Genomic DNA, 17,070 nt, shown 5'->3' with positions numbered 1-17,070 from the left:
TTCATTGTTTTATTGAAAAAAATGTTGCAGGTTTTCCGCAATGGGGCGAATAGAAACACTCGCCAATAAAATACGTTTTCCTTGTTCTGATAAAAAAATATAGTTTTAATTTGAAGAAAACAGAACAATTGCATCATATTTATTGATATGAGAGGCAAGAAAACGATATAAAATATCAAAAATGTTCGGTTTATTACTTCATGTTTGTTATCTTATGAATGAATATGTTCTATTAGAGTTCTTATTAGGAACAGAAGGACTCGGGGTTGGGTCAGCATTTCCACCGGTCTGGCATCTTCCGGTGTTTCATCTAGGACACGACATCCGGGAACATTTTGTCTTGGCGGAACTGAAACCTTGATTCATATCTCTCGGGTCAGTCCATGTCGAGCATCATGCAGCAGATAAATCAGACTTTCATCACGTTTTTGGAAACTAGCGTGGTTGTCTATTGGATTGAAGTCTAAAGGTAACATCCGATTTATCACAGAGTAGTTGATTATATATTAATATTTCGTAACCGCTTGACAAGGAAACAGTTTTTTGCGTAAAATCTCAACAGCAACAGGCGGAGCGAATACGTTTTTGGACTTTTTTGTTGGTAAGTCCTGACCATGATGGGCTGAAAATGCACAAAACATGTTCCAGACATCATTTTACATACAGTGGAATCTCTCTATAACGACTTTTTTGTAATGACAAATCTCTCTATTGCGACATTCTCAAGGGTCCCTTCTCTTTTACCTACATAAAAATTCTTCCTTTCATTACGACATTTCTCTATTACGACGGTCCCTTAAGATGTCGCTATAAAGCGATTCGACTGTATAAAACATTATAGCATTTCTCAAATCCACATGTTTTGGTACAAAAAAAGGCCGCTACGGCGTTGTTTCTATTAGCCCCGTTGATCTGAGAACCGCGAGTTTTCCATGAAACATAGGTAACGTGGTGATGAATACCTTACGGCAATTCTTTAATTCACCGTAAAAACTTGAAATGCTTAGCTACCGACCCAGTATATCACACGAACAAGTTCTAAGTGAAGCAGAATGGCTTCCACAGACAAAGTTTTTTGGTACTCGGAAACGTTCAGAATTTGAGCCCCCATTTTGCATTTTTTTAAGCAAACCGACAGTAGTGCTGTTAACCCAAATGGGTTTGCAGGACTTGTTTACTATTGAACTATCCAAAAAAAAATATTTTTTGTATGGTTTTTAAATGTAATCAAAGACTTAAAATCGCATTTTTCAAGTTCGGAAGTTTTGTTTCTATTCGTCCCACTGTTTCTTTTCGCCCCGTTTTACGGTACCGATCGTTAATAGTGTTGTTTTGCAAAAACCTGAAGCTTGATATGTTGAAGCAAGGTTTCGCTACCGTTTTTAATTTAGCCTGTGTCTCTTGAAGGGATAATTACCCCACCGTTCCCCCCGATAAATCCGGAACAAATGTCCCCTACTGTCCCAAAAACTATGATAAATTTGTGATCCTTTGAAAAAGGTTCGATCAAATTCGGTTTAGATCTTGCAAAATAGCAGGTAAAAGAATTTTCATATTTTCGGCTCTGGAGGGGACAGGTACGCAAATGTTAATTAAAATTGTCAAATGATTCAGAATGTTAACAATATAATAACTGAATACTAATTTTTTTTTCGGGTTACAGTGATGCTGGAGAATAGTTTTTTGGGCATTGGTGCATTCTGGTGGAAACGGTTTTCTGGTAACTAGTACTTTCAGGGGTTTAGAATTCTGGTAACTAGTATATTTGGTATTCTGGAGAATGGTTCATTCTGGGGAAAATCCTTCGACACTTTATTTTCTGGGGAATGGTTTTCTAGGAAAAGTTGGACAACCTTCGTAGATAGATTTTGTGATCGTTTATTGACTTTGTGTTAGTATTAAGTTATTCATCAAGACAAATACCTTGTCAGATAAAATTTTAATAAATTTTATCTAACAACTATATTTTCCGTATTGCAGATTGCAGCATTCGAAGGGTCTTTAGAGGAAAAAGCGGCTTTACGCAAAGAATTGGAAGAAAAAATGGCACAAAGCATCATCAAAATGGATGGCGAAGCTGAGCGTGACATCAAAATTTTGCAGAGAGATATTGATAAATGTAAGGAAAGTTTTTTTGATTATCAAATATATTTGGGAAGCGATCGCGCTCATCGCAGCTATTGGCTCTTTGAATCTCTTCCGGGTCTGTTTGTCGAACATGATCATACTTTTAGTGGAAAGTGTCTTGATGTGCCCACTCCGCACATTCCTGGTTTAGCTTTGTGTCCACCGGATCAACGTAAAAAGTTTATAACACAAACGATTCTGAATAATAAATTGAGTCAAAATGACAAGGAAAATCGGGCAGTTGTTGGAGAACTCGTCATTGAAAAATTAATGCTGAATGGTAGTGCAAAACTGAAAGGTTTGAATGATTATAATAAATCTACAGCGATGAATGGAATTGACGACGAATCTGCATCCGTCAAGAAAGAACCACCGAGTGTCGCCGAGTTAATGATGTGTACAGCCAATCCCAAAGCATGTCCTGTTCATAACGATAACTATCCAGGTTCTATACATTGGGGATTCTATCACACAGAAGAGCAATTGAATGAATTGATTGAAAGTCTCAATTCACGCGGATTGCGGGAAAAAAATTTGCGTGAAAATTTGGAAAACGAAAAAGAATTAATTCTTACTCACATTAAAGACTGTCCCATTGAAAAAATTATTGCTACGTCAGACCAGCGGGATGAAGTGATGGCTAAGAATAAGATAATGTGTAGCAAAATTTACGACGCACCAAATTTTAATCATGAATCTGGAACAGATGCAAATGTAATATTCGAGGCATCGCTACGAGAAAACTTATTGGAACTTGAATCAAAAATTACTATTGGTTATTTGGGTTCAATGAAAGTGAATAATCGCGATGAGTGGCGTGAGGCAATCGAACAATTTGAATACAAACAACTTTCTGAACCGCTTGTTTGGGGATTGAATCGTGTAAAGGCTACTAATGAGAAAAAAGAAGATGAAGAAATGGACGAAGGAATGGAAGATGGCGATTCGGATGATGATCAATCAATTATACACTGCAAAAATCCTGCGTATAACCTTCATAATAACGTTGTACCGGAATCGAAAAATTTAGCCGATAAAACTATTCCGCTTGATGAACCCATCCTTTTGCGCGAAAAAGTACATTCTTTGGCAAAAGCACTGTTGCAAATTGAACAATGTATAGATTGCAAATTTTTTCGCTTTCCATTTGGCCCAGAGAAACAAACAAAAGATAAAGCAACAATGGCGAAAAAGTTAATAGAAGGGCAAAAAAATTTAGCTCATTGGGAGGAAACATTAATGAGAGCAACTAGTTTCTCACAAATCTTTTTGTATTATAACGTGCTCTATGACGCTATTCAGTGGTCCAGATCTGCTGAGCGTATAGCATGTATGATATGTAGACGTAAAGGTGACCCCGATATGACCCTGTTGTGCGATGATTGTAATCGTGCTTGTCATATGTACTGTTTAAAGCCTAAACTTAAACAGGTTCCAGAGGGAGATTGGTTTTGCCCGAAGTGTCGCCCTGAAGAGTATGCTAAAAAGAAGCAAACCAAAAAACGAAAAGTTTTTGTTGAAGATGAACCCATTGAAGACGATCCTGAAGAGGACGAAGTATTGGAAGAAACTATTGTTAAAGAAGTTGAAGAATGCTCAGATGAGGAAGGACAAATCATTAATAATGGTTCTAAGAAGCGAAACATCAAACGAAAAGCTTCTGAAGACGGTGCTGAAAACAGTGATGATGAACCACTCATTTGTATGGCTCGACCTAAACGACACTCTTCCGGCAAACGTTTCATATCAAATGGATACAACGTAGATGATCATAATGATGATACATTATCTCCACACAGTAAATCTTATCGATCCGTATGCACGCCAAATTCCATCGATGCGGATTTAGATTCCTCCAGCAGTCGCCGAGCTCGCCGCACCGGAGATGATTTACCGTTAAACAACGTTGCTCTTTATACTCTACTTGATGACATTTTAAAGCATCCTGATTCGTGGCCGTTCAATAGACCAGTTTCAGTCAAAGAAGTCCCTGACTATTATTCCATTATAAAAAACCCTATGGACTTTGCAAAAATTAAATCGAAGCTGAACATGGGCAAATACAGAATTAACGAACAAATGATGAACGACGTTCAATTGATTTTCCGCAATTGCGATCTGTATAATACAGATGAAACCGAAATCTATCAGTAAGCAAATGATTTTCTTAAGTAATGTATGTTTAATTATCTGTTTGCATATTTTCCAGAGTTGGTCGAAGTTTAGAACGATACGTTTTACAGCGCACGAAGGATTTATCATTGCCATTTAAACCTAGTGATATGCTAAAAACCGAGTTACTGAAAAATGGCAGAAGATCGAATAAAAAGTAGTTTTTTCGCTCAACTTGGTCTTATGCTATGTCACTGGTTTTATGAAAAGTTCTAGCATTCACACATTTCTCAATCACGACATCTTATTATAAACTATTAATAAACGTGTTTTACGATAAGATAAAAATTGTCGTCTCACAGTCTGCATCTATTAATTTTAGTAATTTAAAATTAGGTTGTATTATTTAACTTTTTGGTTGCACGTGCTTCTGAATATAATGAATAATGAATTAAGCCAATAGTGAATCCTACCGTGTTTACCCCGATTATTAACATTTGTTGATTTGTAAACCAATACAATAGTATTCAGTTTTTTATAGCCCTGGAAGGCTTGGAATTCTCAATGAGCTACACCACACTCCTTAGGGGCCATTCTTAAACCACATGGTCCCATTTTGAGCAATTACCTATCATACCTCTATATCCCCTGTGGACTTCCGTGTTTTTTTTTCTCCAAATTAGATACAAACAGTATTATTGTTATTAAACTTTCATTATTTATGTTATTCGCGTTACGCGGCCTCCCCCGAGCGAAGGTACGGGTTAACGAGGCTTTGTCAACCGAACGACAATTGAATGCGTAGCGGAACCGGTAATCGAGGCGGACCAAGACTCCTGCTAGCAATAACTTCCCGGCCTTTCCCGGTTCCTGCTAGTTGCCCTACTACAGTGAAGGGGCATATACGTTTAAAAGGGGAAATAAATTATGTTCTAAGAGGATTGCTGTATGTGTGGTTTTAACTGGGGCCTTCTTCCAGGGTTGTTCGGACGTGGTGCTAATTGCAGGGTGGCCACTCAATCGGGAAAACGGGAAATGGGGGAAAAAGTCGGGAATTAAATTACATCGGGAAAAATGCAGGAAAAAGTCGGGATTTTTTTTATTTAATCGAGATAGTTGTTACCAAGATTTTTTCAAAGTATTGTGTATGATGCAATTACAAATGATGGAGAAGTTGGAAGTGCAGGACTGCAATTTGGTCCCTTAAAAATCACATTATTCTTCAGCAGTCAATTTTTTGACCAAAAAGTCACTAAACTTACTTTTTTTGACCCGCTTGGTCATTCTGGGTTATTCTGAGTGTCATATAAGTGAAGTGAAAACGGGAAAAGCGACGTTTCGCGTGGAATTATTTCACGACCATTTTGAACGGTGAAATGATTTCACGGATATAGGGAAGTTTAAAAATCGATTGAATTGTGATTTAGCGGTAATATGTATGGGATTTATTTTCCAGTAAGGCGAATTTTTTTTTTCTTGAAAAAAATCGGCTCTGAAACTTACAAATTTTTGAGCTGCGGCCAATGGAACGTAAGGAAAAAATTGACCTTCGAATTTCGTTTAGCGGTAGGGCTCAAAAGTTTCCTCTTGTCGAAAAATATCCTCTTACAAAATTTCAGCTCAATCGACTTTCCGGGACTTAAAAATTTTTGAGCTGGGAAACTTGCTCATTTCACTTGTCCTATTCTCGTTTTCACTTCACTGCCAATCTCACTCCACGGAGGTGATTTTTGTCACCTCACTTGAGGTGGAATCGGGAATAGGTCTAAAAAAGTGAAGTGAGCGTGAGAGTGAAATATATTTCTCCGTGAAGTGACTCCCGTAATAAGCACCAATATTATTTAGGAATTTTTTGAAAAACTAATTTTTGTACATATTTCAAATTCGTATTTTTTCTGTAAATTATACAAGTTGACTGTTAAAAAACTATTTTTGATGTAAATACAACCAGAAATGCTCTTAGAAAACAATATAATCGTTTTCGAGATTTTTCAAGAAAACCTTTTATTTATTTTATTTGTTTCTGCATACGACGTTTTATATGCTTTTCGTTTTGTAACTGGCCTTAGGGTACGATGCTAGCCTAACTAGTCAGTCGTCTCGGCTCGAGAGAGACTGTTAGTGTCTGCAGGATCGTAGCGCTAGCCCTGTAATCGCCCTGTGCACCACTGCTAAATCTGTGGCCAATAAACAAATATACTTTAAATCTTTTAAAAGCCAAAATAATTAGATTGATTGATGTGATGTTTCCAGCAAAGCTTTAGATAGTAGTTCTATTAAAAAATTATTGAATATCTCAAAAAGCTTATTTTTTGGATTCTAAGTTGCCAAATGTTACGACGTTGATTATTTGAACACGGAAGAAGTTAAAATTTCTGGAAGTTTTTTTTTTTCTTCGAAACTAGAACGATTTGTTTGATTGGCGCGATGTTTTCGGTAAAGTTGTTAGCAGTAGTTGATATAATAAATATTCTATTTATGATCATGGAGAAACAAAATTTAAAAATTCTTCAGAAAAAATTCTAATAAAAAGGATTTGGGAAAATTTCGGGAAACATTTTTTTTCTTGAAAAGTTTAGAAGAAGTTGAAAATAAAATTTGTTTCCTTTTCAACGGTTTCTGCAAGACAGCTCGTGCAGCCTTTATTTTAAAAATAATAATTTAAGAACATTTTTCTGTTTTCCAGGTTATTTTTTCAAGTTTCGAAATCACTTATTTTGAAATGTTGGCCCCCAATATCATTTTTTTTTTCATCAGCTTAGCCATTTTGAGCGCTGGATGCAAACAAGTTGAAGATGTTGGCAGATAACCAGAGAGATTCAACTTTGATGGACTAGCAAATCAAAATACTGAAAAAGTTGTGAATTCACTTCTGAAAAGTTTTCAGAATCTATGTAACGCGTGATAAACGAAATACAGTTAAATCGCAGTATTTTTCCTGAATGTAAAATAATATCTTTGATTTAAAAAAAAAAAACAAACACAAATCCATGTCACAAGTTTTGTTCTCTAAATGATCAATTCAATCAAAATATTCATTACTCTTAGGTTAAGTAGTATTATGTTAACCCTTAACTTCCCACGACATTTTTTAGAAGACAGATAGACAATCATAATGAATGCACAAAATAGCTAATACGATAATTGACTGCTCAATGGAAGATTTGCAAATTTGAGAAAACCGCAAAAATTGTATTTAACCTGTCTACCATGGGAAGGCAAAGGTTACATTTTATGTAACTAATCAACTGTTTGTGTAGAATGTCCCGAGCAGATTCGGTAGAAGTGATATGAGCTATTACTTCTAATTTAGGGTTAAAAATTGACGTTCAGCCGTCGACAAAACATAACCTAGTTACCGTTTCTGACAATCGGGAATTTCTTGCAATCATGCGGGAAAAATCCGGGAGCTCGAAAATGTAAAATGAGTGGCCACCCTGTAATTGCATCGAGGTTCGGTTGGAACTGTATTCTTTATTTTATCGAAATAGGTGATGCAGTCTGCGCGAAGCGAAAGAGCGCGTTAAGCCCGGGTAAACATGTTTGTAAAATATGTTTACCTGTTGTCAAATTGTATTGCGCACATGTACAAACCCTGACGAAGGTTTTAAGCAAGGAGGGCGAAAAAGGTTCAATGTTAGGCAGGTCATAAATCTAGGACACTGTTGACTGGTGTCATAAATCTAGGACGCTGTGATTTGGATAATCGAATTGAAGATGTCGTGTTTACGCGTGCAGGCCAGATGTTTAAAGAAAATGTAGTATTACTGCCACACCTCCTCCGGGGGGGGAAAGCTCAAAACTTCCGGCCCTCTCCGTAGCACATACTACGGAGAGCCAGTTAAACGCTCACCGATTACCTGTCGATCTTCCTAACTGGAAAACGTCTGCAAACTATATCTAATAATGATATTTCGTCCACTGTATCACAAGCAATTGCGAATAGATGGGCGATGGAGAGATATTGAGCGCATTGGGTACAGGACCAAGTCCCCTCTGGGTAGCGCTAAACGATGAGAGCGAGAATGAACGAACACGTATGACAACGGAAAGGTGTGCCAGAGGAGCCTCACCGGACTCTTTTGCTGGATTGGGGATACTATGCTACCTCTTCACAAATCAATCATCAAATTAACCAACCTTTTTTTTTCTTTTTTTCCTTTTTTTTCTTTTTCTTCTTTTTTTCTTTTTTTTTCTTTATTTTTTTTTCTTTTTTTTTTTCTCTTTTTTCTTTTCAATTTTTTTTTCTTTTTTTGTTCTCTTTTTTCTTTTTTTTTCTTTTTCGTTTTTTTCCTTTTTTATTTTTTTTACCCGTTACTAACACTCCTTTCCTTCCTTTCGTTTCCGCACATGCACATGACAACAAATAACAGGAAACAGGATTTTTATTACTGTTGTTATTATTACTGTTATTATTATCACTATTGTTATTATTATTACATATTACTAACGTTATTATTACTATCGTTATTATTACTATTATTACTATTACTAATGTTATTTTTACTATTATCAGTATTAGCATTATTATTGTTATTGTCATCATCATTATTATTATTATTAGTATTAACATCCCTGGGCTTGGTGGTTGATCTCCTATCTCGGGTTCCTATAGCTTTACGGAATCCTAAGGTAGAGCCACAAAACTATTGTATGAGAGTTTTGACAGCCCAAGGGCGCGTGCTCCCGGGTGGCGGATGGGAGCTAAGTGAGATCCCAAGGAACAATTCGGAGGCCTTTATCAAATGAAGAGTTGAATAAATGCTGTATAGAAGCAACCGGTGCTGAATAAACACAAACGTTGAATTATATGTTGTATAAACATTATATCCTTTTTTATATGAGCATTTATTCGATAACAAAACTCTAGCTCAACTAGTGTTGTTCGAACGTTTACAGCACAGCTTTAGTAACACTAATAACTAAGTGTTAAAATAAAGCGCTTCAAACGTTTCAAGGTACAATTCGGCAATATTAAATAAAATAAGAGTGGAAAAAGTGTAGTGCAGTAGTAGCCGGTGCTGGTGAGACAAATGCGCAGAAATATAAATTGTACAAACGTTTCGACTACTAATACTGAACTCTTCAAGTCAGCATAGTTATGTTATAGATAAATTGTGGCTTTTTAAACGTTTTTTAGAAAAAGAACATGTGTCGGAAGATAGATATAGGGATATCTCGGAAGATAGATATAGGGATATCTAAATGAATAAACATATGCATATGGAAAAAAAAATCAATGAATAATAATAATAAGTTCATCAACGTTGGCAAAACGTTTCATACAATAATATTACAGTTGTACAAGAAAAATTGAACTCTTTGATTAACCGTTTTATAAAAGTAATCTAAATGCTACAATCTTCTGTCAAACATTTTGTTTTTGATTCGCCAGTAGATAAAATTCTGTACGATTTTTGACTAGTGAATATGAATGGAAAATCATTTAAAAGGTATAAAAAGAGTGGATCGTTTCATAGAGCATGCAAAAAAAAGCGCATTGAATATGAGGCACTGCTTAACACAGCAGTGAAAAATGGGATTGAATCAAAACAAACTCATGATTCTTCCCCCATTGAGAATAAGGTGCATCCTGTCCGGGGTGAGTATGTTTGTTTCATAAGGTAATTTTCGTGCAATTATTTCCTATTTTTCTTACGTAGCGGATTACGTGCCGAGTTCAGAATTTCCCACTTTTTCGATCGATTCCAATGGTGAGTCATGACAGTGCTCAAATTCTAACTGTTTTTAACGGATATTCTATGTTGGTAGCACAATTTATTGGTTCATCACCTGATTCTGCAGATAATCAGTTGGTTAACAGTACGCTCCGAATGTCCACAAGTTCAGTGATCGTTGAACCACTCGACACAACTGTGAAAGAAATCAGTCCTCGTGAAACTACTAATGCTATTCGCTCCTGGGCCTGTGACTTCAATATCACACATCGCGCACTAAAGGAAATTTTATCAATTATCCGTCACGATTATGGAGACAAAGACCTCCCTATGGATCCACGAACGTTGATAAGAACCCCCCAGAGAACTGGCATGACATTCAAATCAATATCAGGCGGTCAATACTGGCACCAAGGACTTGAAATCTGTTTGAAAAAGAGTTTCGAACATCTAACAGAGGACATACAAATTGAACTGAACGTTAATATAGATGGTCTGCCAATTCACAGGAGTTCGAAATATCAATTCTGGCCTATTCTGTGCAATGTACATCAAATGCCTCATATCCCACCAATGACAGTTGGAATATTTTTAGGTAAAATAAAGCCACAAAACATCACAGAATACTTAACACCATTTGTCGAAGAATTGATTTCTGTTCTGTCGAAAGGCGTGAAAGTAAACAATCATGCTGTTGGAGTAAAAATCAGATGTATTGTATGCGATTCGCCTGCTCGTGCATTCATAAAAGGTAATTAGTCGAAATTCGGAGACATATATGAGAGACCAGACATTGAAAATTTCCAGAATATTGTTCAAAGAAGGAGTATTATCAGGGTATCAATTTCCTGGAAAATCAGGAAAAACCTCGAAAAGTCAGGGAATTTTATTTTCGCTGGGCAGTCGACACCCTGATTATACACACACACCCTCAATCTCCCCCCTCCGCCACACGCATACATACACCAGAAAGATAGTAAATAGGAAAGAGAAGTGAAAATAGAACGAAAGAGAGAGAGAGAGAGAGAGAGAGAGAGAGAGGAGGAGGAAAGATTGAGAAAGCAGAAAGAGCAAAGGAATTGAATGTTGGTAACATTGTATTCAAACAAAAAAAAAGGGGAAATGATACCCCAAAACATTTTTGATGAATAACAGCTTATTAGGCTATAGTTCAGCTGAAATCCGCCTAATAATAGCTGTAAATCAACAACAATGTTTGCTTCTCACAGTAGGGAAGATTGAACTGTCATCATATATTTTAAAAACCTTGAAATTGTTACTATTATGTTATCTCAAAACATTTAGATATTACTATTTCTAATTATGGGTAAAATTGCAGGAACTACAAATTTCAATGGAATTAACGGATGCTTGAAGTGCACCATTGAAGGCGAATATTCCTATGTATCCCGTACAGTTACATTTCCCAAACTCAACTGCGTGCTCAGAACAGATGAGAAGTTCCGTCGGAAAGAATACGGAAGACATCACAAGGAGGATTCTCCACTTCTTAAGATACCTGGGTTAGACATGATTAAAGATTTTGTGGTGGCTGACTCACTTCATTTATTAGACCTAGGCATAATGAAACGATGTCTTGTAGGATGGCGAGATGGAACTCTTGGTTTTAAAGCTAAAATGTGTGCCAGTGATATAGCAAAACTGACAAATGCGATATTAAGAACAAAACTACCATCGGAGATACACCGTTCCTTGCGAGGCATGGACTGCTTAGCGTTTTGGAAAGGTTCGGAATGGAGGGCCTTTTTGAACTATGTAGGCATTGTTGTATTGAAAGATTATCTTAGCAGCCATGTCTATAACCACTTCTTGGTACTTTTCGTTGCCGTAACCATATGCTCATGTAGCATTTATGCGGAATATTTATCACTCGCTCAACACATGTTCGAGTGTTACATCATAGAGTTTAAAAATATTTATGGTGCAGAATGTGTTACTAGCAATGTTCATAACTTGGAGCACATCGTTGGCGATGTAATACGATTTGGACCACTACCATCTATATCGTCATATCCTTTCGAAAACGCGTTATTCCAAATTAAGAGGCAGCTGCGACATGGACAAAACAGTTTGGAACAAGTTGCTAATCGAATCACCGAAAAGAGCAGTTTACCTCTAAAGATACAACATGCTGAATATCCAGCGATCAAGAGGATAGGCAATATTCAGTTCAGTTCAGTTCAGTGTTATATTAAAAGTGAATTTTTTCTTAGCACAAACTTTAAAAATTCTTGGTTCTAGACAAAAACAAAAGAAATAGCTCGAATGACATCGGCATGCATGAATGAAAATAGAAAAATTATAATAACGGCTAGACTGGTTCAAAAACCAGAATTATTTTTTCCTAAACCTATACGTTCATCATACTTGCATATATATAAAGTAAATAAATTGTATTTTAATTCTGAAAACTCCTATAAACTCGACGATGTATTTTGTAAACTAGTAGCTATTAGATACAAAGGTAACGAGTTTGTGTTCACTCCACTTCAACATACTTTACCCAAGGTAAAATGATTGAAACTGTTAAATAAATAAAAACTCTACATTGTAGTTTTATCATTTATTTAAAACAATATACCATTTTAACATCGGATAAAGAAAAATTATCAATTTTTGGTTTCTCCTATTTCTCTTACTTTTTTAGTTTTTATGTTACGATGTATTCATTTTCCTCATCTGTGCCAGCTTCAGTTCCAGTCGGTGTAAGTGTACTGTCTTCATTAGCTAAAATAAAAATAAGAGATCATCAGATTCTCATTGTTCAATATTCATTTTGTTTTTTACCATTGATTACAGCTGAAACAGCTTGCATTTTTGATCTGCGGTGAATGGTGGAGCATCTCAACCCCTTTGCTTCGCTGCGCTTTCTTGAGTTTCTTGTGACAGACTTGAAGAATTCCTCCATTAATTTGACAGTAAAGCTCGCATTTATATCTTTGATAATATTGTAAAAAGTGTTTAGTACGTTCTTGTGTACCCGTAGTGCGCACTTATTTGTTTCCGTCTTGCTTGCTCCCGTCCACGAGCACAGCAGCATCAATTTTCTGTCAAAAAATTTGTCGACGAGCTCATAGCAAGAATTTTGCCCGTTCACGGTATATGCTGTGTTGTCGATGTGGTTTAGCATGAAAGTTTTCTATAAAACAGTAGAAAAATAGTTTTAATTATCTTTGTAATTATTTTTAGGGTAACATATTTAAATTGGTCCCTTACATATTTTGGACCTTCGCATGTAATTTTATGTAAGGGCTTAAAATATTTATGGTCCAATTTTGGAAATCCTAATATTTCCTTTGGCATTTTTAACTTATATCCCCATGAAGCGTAATTGATCCATTCGTAAAGGTAAATAGTGTGAGTAAAAAAATTACATTTTTCAATTGAAACATTGAATATTTCAGCATTGCTGTGATTCTTATGCAAAAAAAAATATCTCAAATATTTTGTATCTAGTTATTTTATAATATCCCTTTGATCAATTATCTTGTGACAGAGCGAAGCAAGGTAAACATACCACATTTTTTTAATATACCGGATCTTCTAGCTTACATTCGAGCTCGAGTAGCTGCTCGACGGTTGAAACAGGTGTAAAGACAAAACTGTTCTCCACTGCCTGAGAAGAACTAGCGCTCTGTAAATACTGCATTTTTGTATCAAAATCGCTTTTCAGAACGGAGATGGTTTTTGTTACAATGTTCTCCATTGCTTGTAACACGGTGGAAACAATTTCAGCTTTGGCCTCATCAATCTTTTCCAATATTTCAGTATTTGTCACCTATGGTATTTAAAAAATACAAACCAATCAGAATTGCTTAAAATAAACGGATGTAATCTGCAATACACTTACCTGATCGATGTGATGGGTAAATAAAGTTGGTTGTTCAAAGGTAATACTGTCTCCGTTATGCTGCGTAACTGTTTGAACAGGTTCAGGAATTATGCTAGGGGTTGTCACTATTTGCACTGTTTCAATTTCATCAATCGGAGAAACATCTTCTCGTCCAAAGGCAACATTTTCAGTATTATCGTTGGACAGTGTGGGCGATAATATCTTTTGATCATTATTAGCATTAAGTGTCGGTATATTACCAACCACCAAAAATTCTGATGCTTCTACAAAATAGGATAGGTTTAGATAATAGTCGAATGGCGTTTTAGAAATTTTTCATTTTTAACCAAATTTATAGTGGAACCAACCATTATTTTCGAGAAGGTAGTTGAGATCCAAGCCTTGCACCTTTTGCTCTGCCTTGTTCTTACTTCTCTTTCTCGGGAGTACTGGTATGTCAGATGTGTCGGTTGTGTATCCGGATAAGTATTCAGATTCGATTTCGGCTTCCGCAAGTGATGGAATGAATTTTCTTTTTACTGTACAAGGAATTTTAGTCCAATTTTGCTGGGGTTTACTTGAAGGATTTTTCATCAGCTCTTCAGCTTTCTTTGGGGGCCACAGTAAATATTGACCATTAATCCATTTATGGGGAACTACGGTAATGACTGGTCGACTGGCCTCTAGGGTCTGCACAATGCAGTAGTAATCTGTAGTTGATGTTGAAGGGTATTGAATTTAGTAAATATTTCAAATTATTGCAGTTAAACAACTCACCTTGCATAGTAATAAGAATTTTCGTACACAAAGCCGCTTAAGAAGGCTGACTACACTCACGGCAACTAAAGCTGAAATTATTGGAAAACAAAAACGTCGACGAACGTACAGTGTCCAGTATTTTCAATTCAGTGTCGAGGGGTACGCGCATTCGGAGATAATTTATTTCTTCCGTAATTATGTAATTATATTACTGTAATGCTCGTTCCATATAAAGTCAACAACTCAAACAGAAGTCTTTTAAAATTTTTTTTCATCTCGTACAATACTATCGTTAGGCAAAGTAGCGTATAAGAAACTGCTATTCGCCACTTATGCAATATCTGAGCAACAGTTGTTCCACGTTCAACAGATTTCGATTTGTAAAACTACATACACCAAAAGAACTGCCAACGTCATATTCCAGATTAGCTCAGATGCATTCGTCGATGGCTCTCGTTCAACGCGTCAGGAGTTCAAGTCCAGGCGGGGTAAATAAATTCGATTGTATATAGTTGATTATAATAAAACAAATACAACACTTCAACCAGACTAACAAAAGTTAAAATACCCAAACTCGTTAAAATGGTGATAATCTGAAGCATAAATTAATCTTTTTGTGTAAAAATATTTTTTATACATGGTAAAATAAACATATCTTTAATAGCTTATACAACATTGTGTTAATGAATTGAATAAACGTTTTTCAAATAACATTATTCAGCAAATGATCAACAAGGCTTTCCATACTTGTCGCAAAAACGCATAATCAACGATTTTTAAGCTGGATAATGTTTTCTAAACGTTGAATAATGGTTAAATAAACGTATGTGTGCTATTCATGTAACTGCAAGTCGAATACACGTTGATAAGTTTCCTTGGCAATAACCAAATAAACGCATATTCAGCGTTGGCAAGCAGCATGGTGTTGGTTAAATTCTCCAAAATCCACTGATTTAGCATCGAACAGAAATTTCTTGATGATCTTCGGGAACAGCTATACAGCATGTGCTGATTAAAAGCAATTGGACAAACGTTTTCAAAACAAAAATTGTTTCTTGGGATGATGAGAGTCAGATTTGATCAAGGAACCACAGTTCTTCGTTTTCAAAGCTAAGTATTATTTTATCATGTTTGTTTTTGTTTATTGATTAGCATATATTGTTATTATTATGTTCTGTTTTTATTTTTATTATTGTTATTATTATAATTGTTACGATTATTATTGGTATTATCATTATTTTTATTATTATCATTATTATCAGAGATCCTTGCCTTTCCTTATCCTATGGCAGTTAATTGACTAATTATAACTCAGGGGTCTTGCCAAGATGCTACCCTAACAAGACAGTATTTTGCCACTTGCCCAGGGTTATTCTAGTTAATTACACAGAATTTAATTGACCAGCTGGTTACTGAGGCTGTGATGCAAATCCTCTTACCACTGGTATAGCATGAATGGTGCCTCATAACACCAGTGACCCGGCCCTTGACCCCCTTCTATACCTCACAAATACAAATAAAAAAAAATATTAGTATTAACATTAATATTATCATTAACATCAATTACTACTACTATTACAGATCGGACTCGATTATCCGGAATTTTTGACTCGATAACCCGGAATTTTATTTAATTATTTTTTGTTCGTTTTTTTCCGAAATTTTACCTTTACCATCCCTCCTGGTATATATTTTATATTATATTGGAATATTTTTTCTGTGATTCGATTAACCGGAATGAATTTTTTTTGATGTTCCGGATATTCGAGTCCGACTTGTATTGCTATCATTGCTATCATTGTTTTTATTATCATTATTATAATCATTATCATTATTATTATTATTATTTCTTCATCAAGTATTATTATTATTATTATTTAATTATTATTATTATCATTATTATTATTATTATTTTTAATTATTATTATTATTATTATTATTATTATTATTATTATTATTATTATATCATATTCACAATTTCATAATCATGATCATAACAACGACCATGATTATCATTGCGAGCACACTTGTCATTACCAATTCACAACTATCAAAACAGCTACCATCACTCTCACATTACATGAACACCTATTGATTTTTAAAAAGAAATTTCCAACCAAATACATACATTGTCATATGATTTCATCTTCCACCTCCTCTCTGCAACGTATCTGAAACTAGTGGTACAGCGTCAAACCTTCGCCTGCTAGTGGAAAAAGCCGGTGCGCTACACGGTCTAGCGCATATCCAAAGTAACGATGCTCATCGTTGCCTAGGATAACCAGGGCCGGATTTAGGCGCTGGGGGGCCCGGGGCAAATTTGTTTGTGAGGCCCTGTTTTCTTAAAACATTTAGAGGTAACGTTCTGGAAGTTGACGAGCAAAAAAAAAAAAGGTCGCCCCAGGTTTAGGGGGCCCCTTGAACCGGGAGGCCCGGGGCAATTGCCCCCCCTCAAATCCGGGCCTGAGGATAACGGATAGGCTTAGTAGGATATCACTCAGCGAAACCAGATGGGCAGGCAGCGGCCAGCCAGAGTGATAA

At 35.8% G+C, this 17,070-nt stretch overlaps 3 protein-coding genes across 9 annotated transcripts in view; 2 read left to right on the top strand and 1 right to left on the bottom strand.

Moving 5' to 3' along the window:
- Positions 1–4,600, top strand: part of LOC129718317 (bromodomain adjacent to zinc finger domain protein 1A) — a 40,716-nt gene extending 36,116 nt beyond the window's left edge. For both annotated transcript variants that reach the window (XM_055668969.1, XM_055668978.1), the window contains exons 4-5: positions 1,981–4,277; positions 4,337–4,600. In XM_055668969.1, the coding sequence (XP_055524944.1) occupies positions 1,981–4,277; positions 4,337–4,460 (2,421 nt within the window). In that variant the 3' untranslated portion in view covers positions 4,461–4,600. The remainder of the gene's footprint in view (positions 1–1,980; positions 4,278–4,336) is intronic.
- A 5,435-nt stretch (positions 4,601–10,035) lies between these two features.
- Positions 10,036–12,419, top strand: LOC129718406 (uncharacterized). 3 transcript variants are annotated; one of them, XM_055669191.1, is made up of 3 exons: positions 10,036–10,668; positions 11,257–11,462; positions 11,521–12,419. In XM_055669191.1, the coding sequence occupies exons 1-3, from the start codon at positions 10,074–10,076 to the stop codon at positions 11,572–11,574; spliced, it is 855 nt and encodes a 284-aa protein (XP_055525166.1). In that variant the 5' UTR covers positions 10,036–10,073; the 3' UTR covers positions 11,575–12,419. The 3 variants fall into 3 exon arrangements, with proteins under 3 accessions (XP_055525166.1, XP_055525161.1, XP_055525153.1); XM_055669186.1 differs by having other exon boundaries at positions 11,257–11,465; XM_055669178.1 differs by having other exon boundaries at positions 11,257–12,419.
- Positions 12,420–12,523: 104 nt separating this feature from the next.
- Positions 12,524–15,499, bottom strand: LOC129718473 (uncharacterized). 4 transcript variants are annotated; one of them, XM_055669296.1, is made up of 7 exons: positions 14,548–15,499; positions 14,139–14,480; positions 13,789–14,054; positions 13,633–13,716; positions 13,456–13,572; positions 12,726–13,077; positions 12,524–12,665 (listed from the first exon to the last, which is right to left on the bottom strand). In XM_055669296.1, exons 1-5 carry the CDS (start codon positions 14,552–14,554, stop codon positions 13,465–13,467), a joined length of 807 nt encoding a protein of 268 aa, XP_055525271.1. In that variant the 5' UTR covers positions 14,555–15,499; the 3' UTR covers positions 12,524–12,665; positions 12,726–13,077; positions 13,456–13,464. The 4 variants fall into 4 exon arrangements, with proteins under 4 accessions (XP_055525271.1, XP_055525265.1, XP_055525278.1 ...); XM_055669290.1 differs by having other exon boundaries at positions 13,456–13,716; XM_055669303.1 differs by having other exon boundaries at positions 12,726–13,716; positions 14,544–15,499.
- Between the last annotated feature and the right edge of the window lie 1,571 nt (positions 15,500–17,070).

This window comes from Wyeomyia smithii, chromosome 1 (assembly GCF_029784165.1).
Source record: "Wyeomyia smithii strain HCP4-BCI-WySm-NY-G18 chromosome 1, ASM2978416v1, whole genome shotgun sequence".
In the NCBI taxonomy this organism is placed as follows: Eukaryota; Metazoa; Arthropoda; class Insecta; order Diptera; family Culicidae; genus Wyeomyia; species Wyeomyia smithii.
The sequence above is the reverse complement of the archived record's forward strand: the minus strand, read 5'-3'. Positions and strand labels throughout refer to the sequence as shown.